Here is a 23,265-nt window from a genome sequence, read left to right on the forward strand (position 1 = left end):
GCACAAAAGCAGAAGAGTAACTTCCTGTGCATGACAGCTACAGAACCTGGGGCGGAGGACATGGCGGAAGATAAACATGGTAACCGTTACACATAAGCATGCAGTAGGTGGGTGATGATTAAGAAAAGATAGTACAGGAATGAAGGAGAGCAGAAACTAGATGTAAACGTATATGTAAATTAACCCTACAACCAAAGGGCACTTTTTTTTGCCACATTTTACCAAGAAACCACCTTTTCTGCACTACAGTTAGTCATCCTTCTGACATCAGCTTCACAGAAGTGTAGGGTTACATTTGTTTTGTTTTTTTTCCCTTCATATGATGGTTTTATCCAGACAGGTAAAGGTGTGGCAAGAATTGTCAAACAACACCCCTATGTGGTTGAAGATGACTACTGCATGTAGACAGATTTCCTGCGCAAATTAAGATGTTTAAAATAAGTGCAGAGGGCACGTGACCTCTACACCTTAAGTTATATTTCTGAATAGTAACTGAACTATTTGTTACCTCAGTAACTTACAGAGCCAGTGAGTGCACAGATTATTTCTACTGAGGAAAGTGAATAAGTTTATCACAGATGCAAAAGATTTCTTCTAGAAGGTGCAAATTATTACTGCTGATGCAGCAGGATATCAACTTTTCACAGCTTTCTGAGAACACTATCATCAGTTAAGTAAAAAGATAGGAGAAGACTGGTGAGGTGTTTAGACAGCCGTGAACTATTGATAAAAAAATATCAAAAGGAAAAATGTGTGTGAATGTCAGGGAGACCGGTATAAGAGTGAAAATGCAAGAAGCAGAGGTAGTGAACATAGATGAGGTTAAATGCGTGGGGTCAACCATCCAAAGCAATGCACAAGAGAGGTGAAGGAGTGCGTGCAGGGTGGAGTGAGTGGAGACGAGTGTCAGGGAGGATTTGTGACAGAAGGATAGGAGCAGGAGTGAGACCTACTGTGAGGTATGGTTTGGAAATAGTGGCACTAACAAAAAGACAGGAGGCAGAGCTGAAGATGCTAAGATTTTCATTGGGAGTGGCCAGAATGGACGAAATGGACAGCTGAGCAGTTTGTAGAGCCAAAGTTAGAGAGGCAAGCCTGAGATGGTTTGGGCATGTACAGAAGAGGGATTGTGGATGCACTGGACAAAGGATGTTAAAAATGGAGCTGTCAGGCAGGAGGAAAAGAGGAAGACCACAGAAAAGATTCATGGATGCAGTGAAGGAAGACTTGCAAAGGAGTCTGGGATCCACTAGATGATCCGCTGTGGCAACCCCTAAAGGAAGCAGATTTAGTTAAGTTTTTGGGATACAAATTATGAATAAAATTTCAGATTTTCTCTCTTACTATGCACGTCTTCTATTTTGTATAGTCTTTCCATGACGTACAGGATACATTTCAGTCTGCAGTAATTCTTCCAAACCATGCGGTGGCGGTTATCATGAACAGATGCACTTTGCTGCCGCCGTGCGTAGAAGAAGAAATTCATCGCATTCCGAAATGACGGACCCGACAACATCGCCAGAGGACCAGTGGAAAGTGAGTAACTGCTATCGGAAACCTCTGTTTTGGGTTAAAATGACTCATGTGTGCGGCGTGTGACAGCACTGGCAAATGACAAAAATGGGGTTGTCTTAAAGTTGAAGTTGTGTTAATGCTAAGAGCCACGCTTTGTTAGCTTTGTGGCTAACTAACGTTAGCTTCCTGAGGTTTTGACAACGGTGTAATGGTTAGGTAGCTGCGTATCTGCTTGTGTAAACAAAGGAGCCCGTGTTACCCATATGGTGCCTACAACAGGTCTTCACCGACACCAGCGGAAAAAAAAAAGGGGGGGGGGGGGGGGGGGGGGGGGGGGGGGGGGGGGGAGCCAAAGGAAGTCCTTCTTTCTCGCAAAGCTACAGTGTAGCGAATCACACTTGTGTATTTGTGACGCTCACATTGCCTTGTCCGATCGGCAGCTGTTTCACACAATAATTACCGCCTCATGAAATTGTAGTTTTCCATTCGACAGACTCCTTAATAAAGCTGTTCACCTAAATGTAAAAAAAGGAAGTAAATAATTAAAAATCCTCCTTTTCGTGGTAATACGTGAATTTTGTTCAAGCCCCCATCCCCCCCCCCTTTTTTTTTTTTTTTTTTTAAATATGGCTCTAATATAGAAGGCGGAAATCTTGTTTCAAAGTAATCTTTATATTGTAACAAAGTAAACATGTAGCAGGACTATTGAGCAGTACTACATTTACGGTTTTTTTTTTTTTCTCCTGAAAAAGTCCGACTTAGGGAACCACAGATTTGCCACCTGTTGTGCTGTGGTGCCCTACATCAAACAATAGCTCTGTGATGGACGCACTTATTTTCTACAGCTTTTTACCCACCTGTATTCCTGAATTGGACAAATCAGGGCAATACTTGGTAGGGGTTTAAGTGGCTATCTATTGGTCCTTTGTCAATAAATGTAGGGCAGCACAATGTTTCCCCTTGTCATCAACTTCACAGCCTCTTCTCTTCTGCCTCTTTCTATCTTCTGCTCTCTGGTGATGGCTCGGCAGACCGATGGTGCTTTCAGCGATGGTGGCTTTGATAACAGTGAGTATTCAGTCGGTTCTTAAGTTGTGTATTATCACCAGTGTAAGCTGATCTCTGAGATGATGCTGGCGATAATAGATGTAAATGTTTGCTGTGAATTATCATTGATGATTGCTGTCTTGCTGTCTAGGTTACATCTCTGAAGCAATCAGAAAGGGTTCTATAGTGTCTCGGGCCAACAGCATTGGCTCAACAAGTGCCTCTTCAGTGCCAAATACAGGTAATAACTGGGTTTGAATGTTGGGAATTTAGAGACACTTTGCTACTTTTAGATTGTGGTTTAAATATTTTCTTGTCTGGCTGTCGAAGCTTAAAGTCAGTCAAATGTTTTAAAAAAAATATATATATATGTATGTTTCATTTTTGTTTATTATTCAGTGTGAAAGCTATTTCTCCCTACTCCATATAATTAACATATAATAAAAACCAGTATAGGAGTATATATTTGTGATTAATATAAAGTATCTTAGCTTTAACTCTAGAGGTTTTATTTATTCCAGTATCTGAAAAATTACTGTTTTACAGCAGCCAAAACATTAAGCACAACCCTTACCAAAATGACTTCAACTGATATAGCTCAAGAAGATAAATACACTATGAATAAATATAGATTTTGTGACTGTTTGTCAAAAGTGCTTTATAAATTAACTTTACCCACTTATTCAATACAATAATAGAATGCATATAAAAATCTCAATATAACATAATGAGCTCAATAAGTAAAAATGAAAAGGATAAAAATACAGGTGTTGTTGTTTGAGGTAGGAAGGATTTCCTGTATCTGTCCTTGTTTAATTAGACGCACTAAATGCAAAACTGTGTTCCTTATTTTAGAGCATTTGTTTAAATTCTGAGGGTTTCATGAGATGTCAAATAATTTATTATGTAAATTGAGTACACCACAGTCACAGTCTTAGTGATGGAAAAATGAGTGTTGCCTACATTTGTGAAATGAAAGCCATTTTTTTTCTTTTGGTCTTTTTTTAATGAGTATTTATCGGTTTCCAAATAGATGATGAAGATAGTGACTACAGGCACGAGACATCGTATAAGGACTCGTATAAAGATCGTCGGAGACAAGCGCATACACAAGCTGAGCAAAAGCGTAGGGATGCTATCAAGGTAAGGCCACTGCAGGATGTCATCTTCTGACTAGCCTTAGATGAGCTGCACATTCTAAAAGGTGGAGTTTTGCTCTTTTTGTAACATTAGAAAGGATATGATGACCTCCAGTCAATCGTTCCAACCTGCCAGCAGCAGTCTGAATTTGCAGTGGGAGCACAGAAGATCAGCAAGGCTACTATACTCCAAAAAAGTAAGATGTGATCAACACCCCACCCCCAAAAAAGAGGAAGCAGCTGTACAGCAGAAGTAGCAACACCCTCGGGATAATGGTTAACTTTCAACAATGTCCTTAAAGTTTGTTTGTAGTGTAGAAATCCCCGAATGATGCATTTCTGTATTTTTTGTTTTGTTTTGTTTTTTTTTAGCAATTGACTACATCCATTTCCTTCATAAAGAAAAGAAGAAGCAAGAGGAGGAAGTTTCCGTCCTAAGAAAAGAAGTGATGGCTCTTAAGATTATGAAAACGTGAGTGCTTCACACTTTATTAGGTAGGCTACTTTTTCCACATTATGTGCTCCACAGTCCTACATTTTTATTTTATTTTTGCAAACTAAGACTTCCCCAAACCCTGTAAACAAACCTGCATCGTGCACATTCCCAAGTCATGAATGTTCTGTATCCAGACAAATGGAAAGACAGGTTTTAAAAAGGAACGCTGATCCTGAAAAAAAAAAAAAAAACTTGTTAGAAATGCTTTGATCCAGGTTATCAAAGGAATGACTCAAGTTTATTGATTCTTTATGAAATTTTATATTCTTTAATGTTAGGAATTTTTTTTTTTAATATAGGAACTATGAGCACATAGTGAAGGCCCACCAGAACAACCCACAGCAAGGAGAGGATCAGGTGTCCGACCAGGTCAAATTCAGCATCTTTCAGAGCATCATGGACTCCTTGTTTCAGTCTTTCAGCAACTCTGTTTCAATGAGCAGCTTCCAAGAACTGTCGGCATGCGTTTTCAGCTGGATTGAGGAGCACTGCAAGCCACAGGTAAGAAGTATGCTTAAAGAAGCAGATCAGAAATGATTTCAGAAATACTTTAATGTTGCTGTTGAGATATTCATAGTTTGGTTGCTGCTTCTGTTCTCTCCTAGACGCTGCGGGAGTTTGTCGTCGGAGTGCTCCGGCAGCTCAATGGTCAGCTTTACTGATTGAGCCCAGTGTCTGGTTAACTCCCAGAAATTGACTTTCTCAGCTTACTCTGGCCTCTAAGAGCAGCCTTAAGCTATGCGACAGTATTTACACTCACTTTGGCTCATCAGTGACCCCCCCCATGGCTGCAGTTTGATTACCTCATCACATGTGGCATTGGACTGAGCAGATACAAGTTTCAAACACGTCACTTTAAGCTTCTAAGTGTACATAAATGTATAACTGAGTGTATTTCAGGATCATCTGATTGTAATTTGGCTTTGGGAATACAGCAGAAACCCAGTAGTACAGAAGCCATTGAAATTACTCTTGTGTTTTCAATCTGCAGTAACCATAGTTGCCCCTGTTGTGCCAAAAAGTGATCGTCTGCCAAAAAGTGATTGCCAGAAAATGATTGCCCATATTTAAACTGTTGTAAATGACTTGCTGACCTATAAATCTGTGAAAAATATGTCAAACATATCTCTCGTGAATGATATCAAGTCATTTTGAGTAAGAAACAACATTTCCGTCACAAGGTAGAAGCTGCAATCAGTTTTTGGCAGCGACTTTTATATATTCTTTATTTGTCAGGGTAAAAACTGCGATTGGCCAGATTTTTCAAGAGATATGTGGCCAAGAGGGCAGCAGAAATCAGAACAAATATGACATTAGACTCTATAAAGATATTTAAGTGACCAAAGAGGACTGGATTTATTATAATGTACGTGCAAAAATGCAGAGTCATAAACATACTTGAATAACAGGTCATTTCTTCATTTTATATCTAAGCCCTTCATAAATCCTATTGACTACACTCTATTCACCAATATGAGCAAATACATTACACATAAAAGCACATAGAAACATCAAAAATCACTTTCTGGCATACGATCGCTTTTTGGCACAACACCCCCACTGAGACTAAAAGGAGTAAGAGATTAGATCTTATTAGCAAGAACTCTTCTTACAGATTGAGTGAACTCATGGTATTTTTTCCGGTGCCTTTTTTTAAATAATGGACAGAGAGAAAAGGGAGGCAGAGAACTCGTGAGCCGACACGTTCCCCTTCGTCACATCGAGCACTGCAGCTTGTTCTTGAACCAAATGGGCTCTTTGAGCTTCAGTGGACAAACACTGAATCACTCCTGAGCTGCAGCAGAGTAACAATCACTGCTAACTGTGCTGTCAGGAAGACACTACAGCGTTTTATCACTGATATTTGGCTCATACAAACTGCGTGACAGAATTTGAGGCGTACATATATGGAGCTCTGACAAGCTGTCAAACATGCTGAAATGTCAAATTATGGTATGTATAAATTTAAATAGTCTCTTCACAGTGTGCCGTTTAACTTTTTATAGTCAAATGTATTTCAATTCAGTTTGACTTTAATGGCAGGAAAAGTAATGAGTATTCTGTCATATGTCATCATTGAGGTACGTCACATTGTGAGCCGAAGTTTGCATCGACTTTTTTTTTTGCAACTTTTATATTTTCTTCTCAATCAAGGAGCTTAAAAATTCTGCTTCAGTTGGTCTAATCCCAACATGATGAACATTGTTTACTTTCGTCAGTGGGTTTCAGTGGCTACGATGCAGTTCACGCCAAACTGTGTCAGTCGGCACCCCTTTCTTGAATTTTGACCATCACCTTGAAAACTTGTCAATCTGAACTGCATCAGCTGGACTTTTAACGGCTGTTGAGGGAAAAATGGTGACTTTCTCGTAGGTAACAGCAAATTTTAACAATGGCTTTGACTGTTTCTATAAATGTCCTGTCCTGTGTTAGCTGTATTCATGGAAATATTTTTTTTAAACCTTGTCTTATGTCGTTGCTTCATGATTATTAATAATTCTGTCATACAAGCCGTGTACACTCAGTGGCCACTTTTAGTTACCCCTGTAAGATCGACTGACATCTGAGCCTTAAATTCTGCTTTATAAAGGAAATGTTTTATTTTGATGTACGCCAGCAGAGAGGTGTAATCTATGCATTCATGTGTAACTGTGTTTATGTTGTAGTTGCAGTTTGTTTTTCATGTTTAGCTACCCCATTTACAAATCAAGGAGGTGGAATATTGAAAAAATATATTTAAATCAGTACATCTGAGAGGAAACTGCTGTGTATTTGATTGTATTCGATTTCATAGGTCTGCCTAATAAAGTGGCCATGAAGGGATTTTTTATTTTTTGGGGGGTCAACTTCACCAGTAAATTAGAATGTGGAAATGAAGCATGCAAGCATGACAATAATGTAACAGGAAAAATCATAAAACTAGAGAGTGGTTCCAACTGTGGAGATAATGAAGCTTTAAAACCCATTTTATCAGGTTTAATAAAGTAAAACAAGTGTTGAGCTTCAGCATCAGAATTTATGGTCATGAACATTTTAATAAGCAGAGAACAGTGCAACTTATTATTTTAAAAAAGAAAATATGACAAGTATATAACCTGAAGCTCATAAAGATAAAACACACACACAAAAACAAACAGTTAATTTATGCTTGCAGAAAATGACAAAGATGGATTTGAACAAGAACAGAATGTATAGATTTTAAAGAAATCAATATTTTCATTGTGAAGCTCAGGATCGGTTAAATGGCTTTAAAAAGGGAAACTTCAAACCACTGTTGCCTTTGAGGTGACGAGCATCCCTCAGTGCTGTCAAATATTGTGACCTGAGGACTCCGGATGCCTAGGTAGCTGGTAGCCTCCTGAGACTGGAGTCCTGGGGCGACCTTCTGGTGATGTCTGTGTGCCTGTCCTGGTTGATGGTGGTGGGGGCTTGGATGATGCTGCCTTCGGTCCTGGGGTGTGGGCGGGGTGCTTGGGGGGGTGGTGCCGGCCCTCGGTCGGTTGGCTGGTCTTCCCTGTGTGGCTTGGGGGCTGGGGTCTGGGGCCCCGACACTGGGGCCGCGCCGGCTCCCGGTGGGTCCCCCCTGGCGCGGGGGGGGCCTCTGCTGTCCCGGCCGCGCCACCGGGTGGGGTGGGTTGGCCTGACGTCGGGATGTCCGGTCTACGCTTTTGGGGCCCTGGGGTGACTGCATTGCGGGGGGGTGGGGTGGGGGATGGGGCCGCGGTGGGGTGGTTGGGGGGGACTGGGCACTGCATTTCCATGCCCAGGCCAGTATGTCCTGTCGCCTGTTTGTGTCTATTGTTGAGTGAATGGCATCTAGGGGGAGCGGGCCGCCCTCTGCAGTGGGGGCGAGGGCGCCAACCTCGGGTGCTGCAGTGCTCCGGGATGCTGTCACCGCGGCCCCGGGCTCACCTCCCCCTGCCCTGTGCTGGGGTGTGGGAGGTCGGGGTGCCTATTGAGCCAGCGGACAGCTGGCTCTCTTCTTCCAGGATTCTTCCTGGTCATATGCCCCCCCCCCCCCCCCCCCATACACAAACACACACACACAGAATACACATCACTCACAGATGTAGGATGGAGAGGCCACGTGGAGAGCTGCACCACCACTTGCATCTCCGTTTTAATTGCACTTTAGTCATTATAACTCACAACACATACACACTTACAACCTGATACACATAGGACCTTTGGGGCAGGCATGTTACTCAGAGGTTGATGAGGTGGGGCCGCTGAGGTGGCCCCACTCGGATCCTCGTCACTGTCTGTCCCCAAATTTTATTTGCACTTTAGACATGGAGGGTTTTGGGGGGGCAGTGTGGGCAAGCACTGACGACCAACAGTTGGTGCTTGTGGCATAACTGTCCCCTCAATTTTAACTGCACCCTATACACCTCATTCACTCACAAACATTAACACATAGACCTACAAGTTGGGGAGGAGGAGGGGTGGATGGGTCATCTTACACCCCGATTTCTTGCGTCTCGCCCAGGGTAGGGGTCGGGTGGTTCCTTGGGGACCGGGCTGGTGGCGTCCTGGGGTCGCTGTTGGCCCTGGGGTGGTTTCCACTTGCCCCGCCTTCAGAGGGTGGGTAGCTATGGATGAATGTGTGTCTTTGTGTATTTGTCACCGTCTCCGTGAGTATGGGTGGGTGAGTGAATGTGTGTGTATGGCATATCTGTGTGTGGGTAAGTATGTATGGGCATGTATGAGTATCTGTGCATAAATGTGTACACGGGTGTCTGGGTGTGTTTGTATGTATGGCTGGACCTGGGTCTGGGCCTTGTGCCTTGCCTCCTGGCCGCTCCTTGCTGGTTGCCTCCTCCCCCCTACCCCCCTGGGATGGGGGTGCCTCGGGGTTCCTGGGTGGGGCTGGATGTTCTGGCGTGGGTGCTGGCCTGCCCCCCTTGGGGGTGCGGTGCGGGGCTGCGTTGGCTTCTTCGGCGGGGGGGGGGGCTCTGTGGAGGGTCGGGCGGTCCTTGGGTGCCGTGGGCCCGGGGGCCCTGCCGCCGGCCGGTGCAGGGGGCTGGCCGCTGAGGGGGGCTGGCTTCTCATCGCCTTGGGTTCCCTAGAGCCCTTGCTCCTCGACTGGGGGGGCTCCGTCTGAGACCACCCTCTCCCGTCTGCTGGGGTAGGTGTGCGGTTGTCTTTGGACTGAGTGGCCGGGGGTCTTCCTGGCTCTTGGTGGGCTGCTGGTGGCCTGGGGTTCCGGGGGCTTTCCATACCTGCCTCTAGCTTCTGATGGGTGGAGCTGCAGCGTTTTGCCCTCATTGGTAAGTACGTTCCATGACACAGACACAAACATGACACAGACACAAACGCCCACTCAATCACAACTCAACAAAATTGTTGGTGTGCGTAACATGCTTTGTTAGTTTTGTTTTTCACACACAAACTTATTTTTGCAAGTATTGATAGTATTTTTTTATATGTTAAAGTGATGAAGTATCTGATTAATAGACTTGTGCTCTTTCCCCTTTTTTTTTTTTGCTCCCTTTCTCTCTCCTTTTTTCTTCTCTTTATTTTCCTCTTCTTCAGCCTGTCAGCTCTGGCTGTTACATTGTATGTGAAAAAATAACTCAGATAAATAAAATAAAGGGTTAAAACATTAACAAGAAGAGCCTATTGAGAACCTATAGAGCTCATCTTGAAATAGCAAATATGTTTGGCACAACAACGCATTCAGATCACAGTTCTGCTTGCAAGATCTACCAGACATGACAGGCTTAAAAAAAAAAAAAAAATATTGTGACCTGTTAGTTTCACAAACAAAGCTGTTTTTGTAAAAACATTTTCAGTTATGAATGGATTTTCAATTTAACATTAAAGTTGTATTATTTATTGAAGAAAAAAAAAAAAAAAAAAAGGCCATAAATAAAAGTATTCTGCGAGGCTCAGACTGCTCCTGTGTGATCCATTTCCTTAGCTCAGTGACGAGGTGGCTGAAAAAGTGCGTTCTTCTTCAAGTACTTGGAAGAACCGCTTTACAGTCCTCATCAGTCTCCACCCCAACTTCTTCCTGTGAGGAGGCAGAACACTACAGCTAGTGGCAGGAACTTTATTTTCTATTTTTTTTAAATATATCTCGTGAGCTTCTTAAACTCACCAGGAATTCCTTTTTGCTCTTTGGATAGCCCTCGAGGATCGCACTTATCATGTCTGAAGCCTAACACAAATAAAGCAGTTTAACAACATATCCATATGCAGCTTTCAGCACTAGGGCCTAATGAAAGAGTCCATACTGCATTTTCTCCCAAGCATGGCGCCCGTTTAATACGATACACAGGAGGGATGAATATAAAATGTACTTGAAAGCAAACATTACCAGCCTCTTCCTCTTTTTCCACTCTTTAACGTAGAGATCTCGCTCTTTATAAACCTGTAAATTAAAAGAATAAAATTGAGAAGAACTAGGTACACAAACGCATAATACATTTTATTCTATTAAAACATTCAAGATCACCTCAAGCAAAAGACTTAAGAAAACAATATAAGAATAACCCAAGAAAATATCAAGTCAGCAAAACAAGTTTGCAATATCTAAAATCATTCAAGAGCGTTCATGACAGATGGAAGTCAATCAGAGTGAGTATGTCAGTTTAAAGAGGTGGGATCTGAAAGTGGAGAGAAAGTCAATGTTATGGATGTCTGGTGGGAATTTCAGAGGTGAGAAGCAGAGGAACAGAATGAGAACAAAATGAGATTAGAAAGTCACTCCAAATTCAGTGCCAAACTGTACAAAAGTGAAAAAAAAACTACACAGTTCTGAATCTGCATCTAAATATATAAAATAAAGTAGAATATATAAAATAAATATATACCTATAAACATAATGCACAGTGGGTACTTACAGCACATTAGTGAATGAATATTACACAGTATAGGAATGTTAGATATTGCACCATACATAAGAGGATATTGCCCAGTATGAGCAATAAATAAATATTGCACAAGTTATGGGTATTGTACAGTATTGAGTGCTGCACAGTTAGAATGGGAACTGAAGACTCTAATGAAGTGCGAATGGCTGTGATGACGTCTGATAGCTTTTTTTCTTAAGTGAAACTGTCTCTTGAAAATGGTTATCTTTATCTAATATTAAAATTTGTTGCATGATCTGAAACATGTAACTGTGACAACTATGCAAAAACACAAGAAATCAAGAAGGGGGCAAATACTTTTTCACGGCGATGTAAATAGGAGAGGCCCCAGGACAGATCCCGAGGGAGCACTGGTCGATTCCTCACCTTGTCTTTCTCTTCTGGCGTGATGTGATTTGTGGCCGACTTTATCTTTTCTAGGCGGGCTCCGTACCCAGAGCACTCTGCTTTTAGGTCCCGGATCTCTGACACCATTTCCTCTGTTGTAAGTGAGCTGTTGAGCTCTTTCAGTTCTGTCAACACAGATTTCACACAAGGTTACATAAGATCACCTTTCAAAGATATGGAGCAGAACAAAAACAAGAAGTGTAGAGAAGAGAGAAGTGTGGACAAGTTTCAGTATGATGCAAACCGTTTACTGTATCAAACAGCAACATCTTGTGGCTTAAAAGTGTGCCAGCTCTGAGACAAATTATTTTGAGTGGATTAGCAGCAAATTCTACCTGCATCTAGTTGCCTGCAGCTCTGAGTAAGGGACTGCACCTCTCCACTGAGCTCTGAGATTTGATGGTCCATTGCCTTCAGGTCTGCGTCGTTCACATCTTTGAACTGAGCCTGTTGGAGAGATTGGCTCAGTTATTTCAATTATTTAACAAGAACTTATACAATTATGCATGCATAATATTCCACATGAACAGACCAACCTGATCAGCAAAGTAAATCTTTTGCTTGCCATATGTTTTCTCCTTTATCTTGCCTTCCAGGGCCAGCAGCTCCATGGCTTTGACCACTGCCTGTTGGAGCAAATGCGCAAACAAACAAAACAAAAATCCCCCACTTATTTGGAGGCTATAAGCTTACCATAAAGCTTACCACACTGAAGTGTTCAACTCACCGTTTTGCCCAGCCCATGTTGCTTTTGTAAATTACAGAAAACATCCTGAGCACTGTAGGGCCGGTTCTTCTCATTTAGGTAGGCAAGGATGAGGGACGCCCCTGTGAATGATGGCAGGACAATACATCATATGAGGTTTACCTAAATTTAATATACCACTTAATACACAGCTGTTCTTCTCAAGTAGGCTTTTATGGTGATATTAATATTTAATAGTGTCCAGTTTTCTTGATGGTGCCCTGGCCATGATTATATTATTATTGTAGTGCAAGTTTCTTCCGGGTTTCCCCAAGACGGCTTCCTCCATGGGCAACAAAGGTATATTGTGTTACATTTATTACATATGATGTTTTAAAGATTCGCCTCCTTAAAACGAGTATATGCTTTCGAAAAGTGCAGGAAACATAAAAACACGTAGCTCAGCTCAGTTAGCGCTAGCTGATAGCCGTTTAGCTCAACTTTTCTTTTTATCTGTCTTCTAACAATCGTTGTTCGCTCAGCGCAGGCGACTGATAAGCCATCTAGCTTGTTACAGCCAAAAACAAAACATAACTGTTAACCTACCGTTTTCTTTTTTACTCATTTCCAGCTAGTCCACAGCTTTCCAGGTCGAGTTTCGCGCAAAACGCACGTCACGGAAAAGATCGTATTTATTAAGGATGCGTCACACCAGAACAAAATCCCTCTTCCGTCTTCGCGTTTGATTCTGTCTCTAAAGGTTTTACATATAACACGTTGCAAGTATCTCGACCAATGTTTATCTGTCTTAAATTGATGATTGACTGAATGAGTGTTCGTTGCTTATTAGATCTTTGGCTGCTCCTTTAACTCGCGTGGTTAGCGATATCCTGAAACAAGAGCAGAGTGAGAGCTCTGTTACTTTTTCAATTCAAGGTCCTAAACACAATCGTGATATACTCATCGGCCACTTCATTAGGTACACACACCTCAACGCAAATATCTAATCAGCTAATCACAGCACAAGAGAAAATATCCCGCGAGTACTCTGGGTGAAAATGCTTTGTTGATGTAAGGTTGAGGTAAATTAAATTTCCTAACTAGGCTTCTAAGTCCTCAGCTATGATGATCCATCTATAACTGAACAAAATATTATTGTCAAATTGTGCTGTGACTGGTTTTCCAGTTGTTTCAGAGCTTGTTTTTAATCAAAACGATGGAAATCTGAATTCTCTCGAGCACCTTTAATAAACACAGAGACAGACTTAATTGCAAACATTTTATTCAATATGATTTGCACATCAAAACATATCAAAACCAGTTACAGAGAAGAAAATACACTACTATGCACATTACATACTCAACAGCCTACAAATCACACTGAGGACCTTTCATGGAACAGCCTGGAGAACAATCTTGTTAACTGAGATGGTAAAAACCAAGGCCAACTAACTTTTATTGATATTTTTTTTTTATTTTCAGCAATTTTCACACAGCAACCAGCATTTTACTTTTTCATATTTGCATTTCAGTAAATCTCAGCTGTGGCTCGTGGAGGTTTCAAGTGGCATTTGCACTCTAAAATGCTATACACACGGTTTGACCATGTAGAGGAAATCAGGCTGACCAGCAGAAAAGCCACTATAAAATAACACTTTAAAAAATGATATGAGGATAACTTTCTATCCAAATGTGATGTAAACATGGTCACCTATCAAGACTGTAAAAGAGCCTTGAGAATATAATTTTTCTCTTAAAAAAGGTCAGCTTGAAGGTCAACCAGATAAAATACAAGAATGGTAAAACATAAAGAGACTATTTTAAATATTACTTTTCAAAAAAAAAAAAAGAAAAAAGCAAACACACAAAAAGCTGAGGGCTCATTTCAGGGATTAAACATGAACACAAGATCATTGAGCCATATTAAAGGGCAAGAAAACAAAAAAAAAAAAAAATCATCTGAACTTATTCACATGCGAATAAAGAAGCATCTTCTGCCGTGAGGCTCAGGTTCATTAACGACCAGGGCTGCTCTGTGAAAAACAAGATCAACTTTGAATGTCTTCATATGTTAAGTCAGCAGAAAAGGAAAGTAGGGAAAAAAAAAGCAAAACTTTATCTGGACAATCGCTGTCAAGTGTTATAATCGTGTAAATGAATCTCTGTAAATCTGCAGCATCAAATCAGTCGTCCTTCCTCAGATCATGTCCACATGTTACGGACAGCAGAGTATCAACAGCAACATGAGCTGCTGCTGCTTCTTGATGGGCTCATGCATCTAATTACTGCAATGCCTAAATAAGCTTTAATATAAAAGTCTGCTGCACAATGTCAATACCAAACAAACATGGCTTAGCTCAACCAACAGGAATGTCACATTTGGTCCTGTGTTAAATAGCCCTGTATGTTTAGACCTCTATGTAGAAAAGATTTGATTTTCATTTAAAGTAACCAACAAGTACCCTTGTAACTTACAGGTGTGCAAAGTTACAAGACTGCAAAAAGGCTCAATAATGCTGGTTTAATGTGTGAATGTGTTTTATTTCTGTTGCTGTGTTACCTATTGCTCAGCCTACGAAGTAAAAGGTTTCTGGATGATCAGGTTTTCAAAGTACAGCGAAGAGAGTTTGAAAAGATAAAAAAATATGAAGTACTTCACAGTGATAAACTGACGCTATCAGGAGCAGGGCTGCTGGAACCTAAAGTCATCTCTCACATACATACACACTTCATCAACATGTATTCAAGCTGTGGACACAGACACACTCTCAGCAGCGCACACACACCTTACTGTGGTTTACCAAGCAGGGTAGACAAGAAGTTAGGCCCCTGGTTCTCTCCCCGTCTAGTGCCCCCACCTTCACCGAGGGGATCCAGCTGGTTTAGTTCAGACTGATCAAGCATTTCAAAATCCTCTCCGTCCAAGTCCGTGTCCAGCTCGGAACTGGACTGCTTGCGATAGCTTCGGTGGGCCCCAGCCCTCGGGGGACCTTCTCTGCGCTGGGTAGCAGGAGGACGAGGTTGAATCGCTCCAGCCAGCGCCGCCTGGAGCATGTTGCTGGCAATGACTCCAGCCAAGTCTCCAGTGATATTAGAGGCAATTGGCAGGCCGCTGAGAGAAAGTTCAGCATCCAGATCCTCCTGGTCCGAGTCCAGATGACCATCCACATCCAGCACTGAAGCCCGGTGACTAGCTAGCCCAGATGGACCAAGGCTAGGTAGCCCAATGCTCGTGTCATCGTCATCATCCATCAAAGTGGCATCAGGGTTTATAGAGGGGAAGTCTGGGAGGTCTTGGGCAAAGGATTCTTCAGCATCGCTATGCCTGTCAAAATCTGACCAGATTACAGACAGGGAGAAAGTCAGAAGCGAGACCTGACCAGGAAACAAAGGCAAGAAATCTGTAATCGCTGCATGCTTACCCTCAGAGCCTTCTGTCAGTGGGGTCTGGCCACGTGATAGGTTAAATGTTCCATTGTCAGTATAAGAAACCTCAGCATCAGAATGCTCAGAGTCAGTCAATGCAAGCTCCTTTGCAACTACAGCATCATCAAACTAAGAGAGAGAAAATGAAACTGTTTAAACTGTGCTGAGGTGCATCTTTTTAGATGCCAGTCAAACTGGCAACTGTTTGATTCTACCATAAAGAAATATTTTTTGTTTGATTCTTTGCATGTTTTCTCACCCTTATACATTCTGCAGGCTTCACCACAAACACACATTAAGACGAAATTAAACAGGAAGGTCACATATTGTGCCTAACCTCAACAGGAAATGGTGCCGACATGCTGCTGTAGCTAACAGTGTGCTGAAAAAGCAGCAGGTACAGTGACTGTTTCCTCTGTACTTTCATTTTATAACTTTCTCACCCACACTGCTGTGTATGCACAGCTCATGATCTCTTAAAAGTAAAAAGAAAATGAACAGACTAGAAAGGCATCTGAAGACAAATTTCAGGTATGAAATTGTTTCTGATATGTAAACGTGACCACATGTCAGGTGTCTCTGACAATAAACAATAGCAAAGTAGGTGTAGTAAGATGACAGTTTGATTAAAGCATTAAGAGGCTTTACAAGTCAAACAGTCTTACTGTTGGGCAGAAAGCAGCCAACTCCTCCTCACTGTCGCTGGCTTCACCTGAGGCTGCACCATGTATAGGTCTGCGCAGGACTGCAGAGTGGAGTGACCAAGACAATAAATAATTAAGTCATTTTAACTGTACAGTTTACAGCGCATGTGGGACAGCTGGTTTCAGAGATACTAAAACAGTCTGTGTTATGTCAATTTCAGCTCGATTTTAAAATTAGAGCTGATTATCTGATTATTCAGTGTAAACAGAAATATGGGAAAAGATGCTTTTTTTTAATATCATTGTTTCTGCTCTGATTTTTGTACTTTTTTGTCTTAAAGGTTTAATCGCAAAAGAAAAACTGTAAAGTCCAACTGCTAGCTGCAGGGCAAGTAAAAATATATAAATGAATAAAACAAAATATAACTGAATTTACCACTTACACTGATTATCAATGGGCTTTGACATCATGTACCCACGAACGCTGAAGTCCAGCCGCTGCAGGACTGGTTCCACCTTCACGCCAACATGCTGAAAAACCCTGTGATAGGCTGCCAGAGGAGCCAGGAGAGTAGCTAACACTAGAGGAAGGACAGAGAGAGTACTACTTAATATAGAGAAGGAGGATAATTTGCATGCTATTGGAGCATTATATTTCACTACAAACAGACAGCCACATACCTGTTAGCTTTATTAGTAATAAAGACAAACTGAGGCACAGGGAGTGGAGTTAAAATGTAGAGTACAAGCTGCTGTGGATTGTTTCAGACGTCAGAGCAGAGGGCTCGACAGGTTCTCCTTGCCCAGCTCTACAGCCTACACTGGCTGAAGGTTATGAGATTAGCTTGGTCTCTGTCTGACCTCCTTAGTTTTCTTGCCTGGCTCCCTTCCCTCTTTCACTCCTGCCTCGTCTGGCTCATCCACATTTTAATCACCTCACAGACCAGGCCCTGGTACTGAGGCCCCACAGATCTGGTTTCACCACACATGCATTTTTAATTAGACTAGTCAGGCTACGTTTCCCTGCCAACATAGTCCTGCGAAGAGGCATAGATTTGTAATTAGGACTGGTTAGACTACTCACACGCAGAGTAGGAGAGCACCAATCCAGGAATGTAGCGTCCAATGACAGCCAAACAGGTGAACACTCCACAGGTCAGGATGCAAAACTGAAGAACAGGAAAAAAAAAAAAAAAAAAAAAAAAAAAAAAAAACCCACACACACAAAACAGTCAGCACCATGGTGCATTTATCCACAGCATATGCTACAGTCACACTAGGAAAACAGTGGTTGGAGATCGCAGCACGACCAAAAGTATTGCAACCTTGTGCCACTTCGTTGCCTTTGAAATAGTTGCTTTGAAGGCAGATGACGTCTGCGACAACTCGCAGTCAGATGTTTTCTTTATATCGACTTTAGTGATCATGTCAACGATAAAAAAGCAATATGAGGGAGTCGGTTTGCACTCAGTTTGCAACTGAATGGGATCAGGTTGGCAATTACATGATATCTGTTTGTGATATGGCAAAAATAGCAAATCTGTTGCCATCTACTTACACTTAAGAGTGCAGCCAGAACCTCATAGATTTAAACCTGAAATTTTTCCACCAATAGTCACATAGTTGCCACTTGTAGATTTAACTGCGATTCAACTGCAAAATGACAGAGGCTCAGCAACTTTGCTTTGCTCACCACAGATTGCCAACACATTGCTGTCAGTTGGAGTCAATGTCTGCATTTATAAATTACACAGCAATTATTTGCAAACATTTGCCAATGTGTCTGAGAGTGACTCAAGTCAGCAACCTGTGGAATCACCTTGTGACTGAAAACTGTCACCCAGAGGTCGAGGGTTGTTCAATGGCCAACGAATGTGAAAAAAATTCAATGCCGTCACTGGTCAATTGCCAATTTTTCCAAGTCCCACTGCAGTTTTGTCATATTTTTACCCTAGTGTGACTCTAGTGTGCCATTAATGAACCAGTGAAGAAAAAGGGTAGAAAAAGATCACAGGTAACTCAAACAGATCTTTCCATTACTTAAAGCCACAGAACAGATGTTATGATACAAAAATATGTTATTGTGTTATTGTGTGTAGTCCTCACTGTGCCAGGATTTTGTCGCTTGTACTGCACAATACTGGATTTGAGAACCACTCCACTGACCCAGGCCTCAGCAACATGGTGACACACTTCGGGCACACTGAGGATGCCAGGATGCACCAGACCCCAGCTAGACAAAGACACGATATTTTAAATTTCACCTACTTATTATATGACTAAAGCTGGACTGTTAGAGTCAACAAAAACTGTGGCTACAAACCTCTCATTTTCTGATTCATCCAGCCTTCTAACTGTGGAGGGAGAGGACATTCATCACTTTGAGAGACATTAACATTATGTACACTTTATTTGCTTGACTTTCATCTACAGTGTCCTCAGGATTTTGAAAACAACTGTGTAAGATTAACTGTTCCATGAATAACACGGATCACTTGCAAAGTCCAGAGTGCAAGGCTGCTGCTGATGGATGATATATTTATTCTGGTAACAGAAGTACATTTGCTACACCCACAGTCCACTAGGGACTGATTCAGGTGCAATTCATACGATATATGACATTCCAAGAGTGGTAAAAATGAAAATAAAGAACATGTTGCAGTCTCTTAAGGATACAAAGCCCCCACTGAGACAAAAATTTGCACCTCTAATTTCTGGCCAGATCTTATTTCTCCAGGTATCAACACAGACGAGCACAGCCAGGCCAGAAGCCAGCAAGAACAGCAGGCGCAGTGAGGTCAAAGCGAAGAACCTGGCAGGGAATGAACCACAGAAAACACATGAACAGACAGTACATCTATTTCCTGTTTTCCCAGGCAGAAACAATCAAGAGTTATATAATTAAAAAGTTATGCAGTTTAATTAATTCTGCACTAATGCCTCGAGTGAATTCCATTTCATCCCGTCAAAAATAAAGAGCCTCCACCCTCTGATGTGTCTTACACCCATTTAATTTAAGAAGGTTGGCAATAACAGAGCATTTGATTCTTTAAAACTTGTGGCACTGCTGTAATATTAATAAAGATTTAAGTGATTCGAGTATGTGATATTAATCTCACACATCTTCAGGCTGTAAAACTCTGGCCAAAAATAAATAAATAAATAAAAGGTATATATAAAGGTTTAAGGTATTTTCCTTTTTTTATTTCACTGCCTGGGGACTCAACAACTACAATTCCAACTGCTGCTCCATTTTCAGGTCACAAGACTTGAAAATGTAACGGGCACAACAATGCTACAGGATTCTGCCAATCACCAGTTAGAGATTAACCTAACAAAGAATTTGCTGGCAGAACAAGGGCTATCAGTATTTGGGTTAGTGCTGTAATTTAGAGTGATGGTAACAAAAACAATGTGGAAACATTTGTGGAAAGCTGGGTCACAGCAAAATGAGAAGATAAATATTTTCACTCCTCAGCACTGAAGCACTGGTTTTGGAGTTTGTCGCTGTGCACCTGTATGTTCACAATGGATTTAAAAATCAGGATAACTTCACTGTCCCGCTGTGAGAGACGATGCCCTTATTTTCTCCCCATATAATGTCTACTTTCAGTCACTTTGGGGTTGTGGTTGTATCGCTTTAGGCTGAAACTGGCCTGCACCGCCAAGTGTATGCTGAAGTAAAACACACACACAGAGCAAACGCTTTGAAACGCTTGGTGGTCTAATCAAATTGAGGCTGAATGCCAGAGCTCTGCAATCAGGCCCGCTGGCCAGGCTCTCTCTCCATGTCCCAGGTCAATGATCCTTCCCGCACAGCGAGCAATATCCAGGTCACCTAATTAAGCCACAATTTGGCTCAGTGAATCACTCAGATACTGTGATATTGCTACTCTTAAAGTGCAAAGACTAACTTTTGGGTAATGATCTAATTACATATATATGTAGGAAACCTTTTAATTACTTTACAATTGACTTTAATATACCAAAGCAACATGCATATAGTGAGACTCCCTCTCAATCTCTGATACCATATAAACTGTAACAATGAAACTGGTAAACGAAAACCTACAGCAGTATACCGGTTTCCAGATTAAAAAAAAACAAACAAAAAAAGAGTTTGGAGCATTAAAGTTGAGTTAAAAGTCCCTGCAAAGTGTGCACAAAAATAGTACCACCACTCAGCCATCTGCCTCATCTTGAACTGACAGGTGAAACATTTGCATTGTCTAAAAGCACCGTCTGCTTCCAGTCACGCTGTCTTGCCTCTTGGTGTTGTCTGAATATCAGCGGCTGTAACACATGCACACAGGAAACATAACTCACTCACAAACTAACATACGCTCAAACTTACCAGAACACAATGTTTACCACAACGTAGAGAAGGACACACTGAAAGGGTTTTTCCCACACCAGGACAGACTGCAGGTAGGTCAGGACGGGCTCATAGGGCCCCAGCCTGGACTGAAGTGCAGCTTTGACAGCCCGTACCTGACCGTCTCTCTCGCTGGAGCTTGAACGACTTCGAAGGCAGACATTAGACCCCTGCTTGGCAGAGCAATCCCCCACAGCTGCCTCTTGCATTGCCCCACTGTGAGCCATCTTAGCGTCCTACTGTCGACAAAGTAAGCCTGTAAAATAAAGACTTAAGCTAAGTGGAACCATGTAAACAGCTTCATGAGGGGCACCACAGCGCCGCTCCACTGACAACTATGCTAACAGATTTTTAAGCTAAAAGCAAGTGACACCAGCTGAACCACTTGATTACACTCTAATAGCACACATCTGGTTATATTAAAGTGAAATATCACATCAAAGCAAAGGTATAAAGGCTTAAAAATAAGCTGACACTTACTATTTTGTCATTTTTTTTTTGGCAGAAATGCGGCGCTTGTTTCGGGAGCTTACAATATGGCGTCACCTCTTTTTTTCTGAGCCCTCAGCGACCCAATCAGAGTCCGCTTGGTCCCTGCGTCATGGTGCATTCAGGTTCAGTAGGGATATTTATTCTTGTTTTGAAGAACTTCGTGTCCAAAGTAAAGAGCCAGTCGGGCTGTAATTTTCGACACCACTTAATCGAAAACCTGACCCATTTTCGATTCAGCCATCTACGAGCACATCTCTTTCCTCGGTTAAAAAAATACAATCATCTCGTATAATTCAGTAGTTATGACCTATTAATGAAAATTGCTTGTTATTAAAATAACTTAACTGTCCTGTCTAAATAACCTAAATGTAACTGTACACCTGAAGGTTTAGTAAGCTACTGTATTTTATCTCTTAGAGACAGTGGGTTTATCTAACATGTACAGGCTCCCCGTGGTCACACTCTGGAATAACACCGATGGATGCAACCATAGAGGCAATTAAAAAGAAGAAGAAGAAGAAGAATGAAGAATCTTGCACCTCTTTACTTGGCTCCCATCCCCATCAAGCTGTTTAACCCTGTATTTCATTGTTTTATTAATCACTTAGTAAATATTATCAGCAGCTCTTTACAGACCGTTTCTCTCACATGTAATCGTGCTGCTACTCAGGCAAAATAACTTAGAACCATCAGTTCATAACAAAGTTACCTTTAAAATGCTTCATTTAGTTCATGAAGCTCTCAGTGGTTTGGCCCTTAGTACATCTCTGACTTGCTCAGTGTCTATAACCAGATTAGACCTCTCAGGTCACCAGGTGCAGTTCTTTTAACTGTTCCCAAAATTACATCTAATTGGGCTGAGGGTACTTTCAGTTCTTGCGGGCCTGTTCTTTGAAACAAGCTGCCTGTGTTATTATACAGCAGTGTAGCTGGCAGGATTAGGACCCAAACTCCCAAAATGAAATGTAACGCAAAGGCAGATTGACTGGACCCTATATAAGTGGGTCAAAAATGTATTAGAATCGATCTGTTTTTATGCCACTTTTGTCACTGTGGTTAAGAATAATCTTTTGTATTATAATTTGGAACACACATGAATGATTTCATGTTTAAAATATTGTTTATTTTCACTTCTTAAACATTTTTGATGTTTTTAAAACATTCTAAAAATTGGAAAGGGGGGAAAAAATTACACAACAGCAACAGAAGGATTGGGGTTTGCAGTTGGGAGAAACCCTCCGGATGACTTCTCATGTGTGGTGTGACGAGCTCCTCCGAGAGCTCAGTGAGCTCAGTGATACCACTCTTGAATTCCAGGTGCTGAGCCATGAAAAAAAGGTGGTCATTTGTGGTGATGCTGTGCCCTATGTTTCTGAATCTACTGCACTGCTGGACAGTGTTTTCCTCTAAATTCTTCTGAACGTCTTCCCCTGGTTGTCTCCCTGTGTAAATCATTCCATCTATTGCATAGGAGATGCATGCATCATAAACCCAGATGATCTTTAGGCCATATGTGGCAGATTTGTTTGGCATGAAATGGTCCAAAAAATATATATCCTTGACAGTCACAATTGAGAAGAATAAAGGGTTCCCAGTTACATTAGTGTGTGTCATTAGTCTCTTTATTGTATCAAATGGCTAGGCAGAATGATCGAGCTGGTAAGGATGTGCAAATGTGTGGAAATGTGCCAACGAGTGTGCTGAAATGGTGGAAGGAGTACTCTGAGGAACAGAAGAATGAAGAAAATGAGAGAGAGGAGGATGGATGGAGGACAGTTAGTGAATCAGGAAGTCCAGAGGATTAGTAAGGAGGAAGTGAGGGCAGCTATGAAGAGGATGAAGAGTGGACAGGCAGTTGGTTCAGCCAGCTTGGGGAGTGTTGATGGAGAAGAAGGTCAGAAGGTATTTCCACTGTGTCTTTGTGGATCTAGTGAAAGTATTTAGCAGGGAACTGTGGTACTGTATGAGGAGTGGCAGAGAAGTATGTGAGGGTGGTGCAGAAGATGTATGAGGACAGCAAGACAGTGCTGAGGTGTCTGGTCGGAGTGACTCTGAGTTCCTTCTTGCTTGCAGTGGTGATGGACAAGTTGAGGTCAGTCAGGAGTCTCTGTGGACTATGATGTTTGTAGATGACACTGTGATCTGTAGTGAGAATAGGGAGCAGGTCAAAGAGAACCTGAA

General features: G+C 41.8%; 3 protein-coding genes across 4 annotated transcripts; 1 reads left to right on the plus strand and 2 right to left on the minus strand.

The window, feature by feature from the left end:
• The first annotated feature begins 1,457 nt into the window (after positions 1 to 1,457).
• On the plus strand, positions 1,458 to 7,020 carry mlx (MAX dimerization protein MLX). Of its 2 annotated transcripts, none has more exons than XM_030736285.1 (9): positions 1,458 to 1,536; positions 2,547 to 2,583; positions 2,714 to 2,803; positions 3,596 to 3,705; positions 3,796 to 3,898; positions 4,074 to 4,173; positions 4,497 to 4,698; positions 4,803 to 4,928; positions 5,716 to 7,020. In XM_030736285.1, exons 1-8 carry the CDS (start codon positions 1,498 to 1,500, stop codon positions 4,857 to 4,859), a joined length of 738 nt encoding a protein of 245 aa, XP_030592145.1. In that variant the 5' UTR covers positions 1,458 to 1,497; the 3' UTR covers positions 4,860 to 4,928; positions 5,716 to 7,020. The 2 variants fall into 2 exon arrangements, with proteins under 2 accessions (XP_030592145.1, XP_030592146.1); XM_030736286.1 differs by having other exon boundaries at positions 4,104 to 4,173.
• Positions 7,021 to 7,194: 174 nt separating this feature from the next.
• On the minus strand, positions 7,195 to 12,955 carry psmc3ip (PSMC3 interacting protein). The gene is made up of 9 exons (XM_030736287.1): positions 12,754 to 12,955; positions 12,190 to 12,290; positions 11,999 to 12,088; positions 11,798 to 11,909; positions 11,442 to 11,587; positions 10,520 to 10,573; positions 10,301 to 10,360; positions 9,948 to 10,213; positions 7,195 to 7,519 (listed from the first exon to the last, which is right to left on the minus strand). Exons 1-8 carry the CDS (start codon positions 12,770 to 12,772, stop codon positions 10,157 to 10,159), a joined length of 639 nt encoding a protein of 212 aa, XP_030592147.1. The 5' UTR covers positions 12,773 to 12,955; the 3' UTR covers positions 7,195 to 7,519; positions 9,948 to 10,156.
• Positions 12,956 to 13,430: 475 nt separating this feature from the next.
• Positions 13,431 to 21,177, minus strand: retreg3 (reticulophagy regulator family member 3). The gene is made up of 11 exons (XM_030735629.1): positions 21,073 to 21,177; positions 20,572 to 20,848; positions 18,923 to 19,029; positions 18,541 to 18,571; positions 18,324 to 18,450; positions 17,302 to 17,386; positions 16,661 to 16,798; positions 16,239 to 16,318; positions 15,570 to 15,702; positions 14,934 to 15,482; positions 13,431 to 14,180 (listed from the first exon to the last, which is right to left on the minus strand). The coding sequence occupies exons 2-10, from the start codon at positions 20,817 to 20,819 to the stop codon at positions 14,935 to 14,937; spliced, it is 1,497 nt and encodes a 498-aa protein (XP_030591489.1). The 5' UTR covers positions 20,820 to 20,848; positions 21,073 to 21,177; the 3' UTR covers positions 13,431 to 14,180; position 14,934.
• Positions 21,178 to 23,265: the final 2,088 nt, after the last annotated feature.

This window comes from Archocentrus centrarchus, chromosome 8 (assembly GCF_007364275.1).
Source record: "Archocentrus centrarchus isolate MPI-CPG fArcCen1 chromosome 8, fArcCen1, whole genome shotgun sequence".
In the NCBI taxonomy this organism is placed as follows: Eukaryota; Metazoa; Chordata; class Actinopteri; order Cichliformes; family Cichlidae; genus Archocentrus; species Archocentrus centrarchus.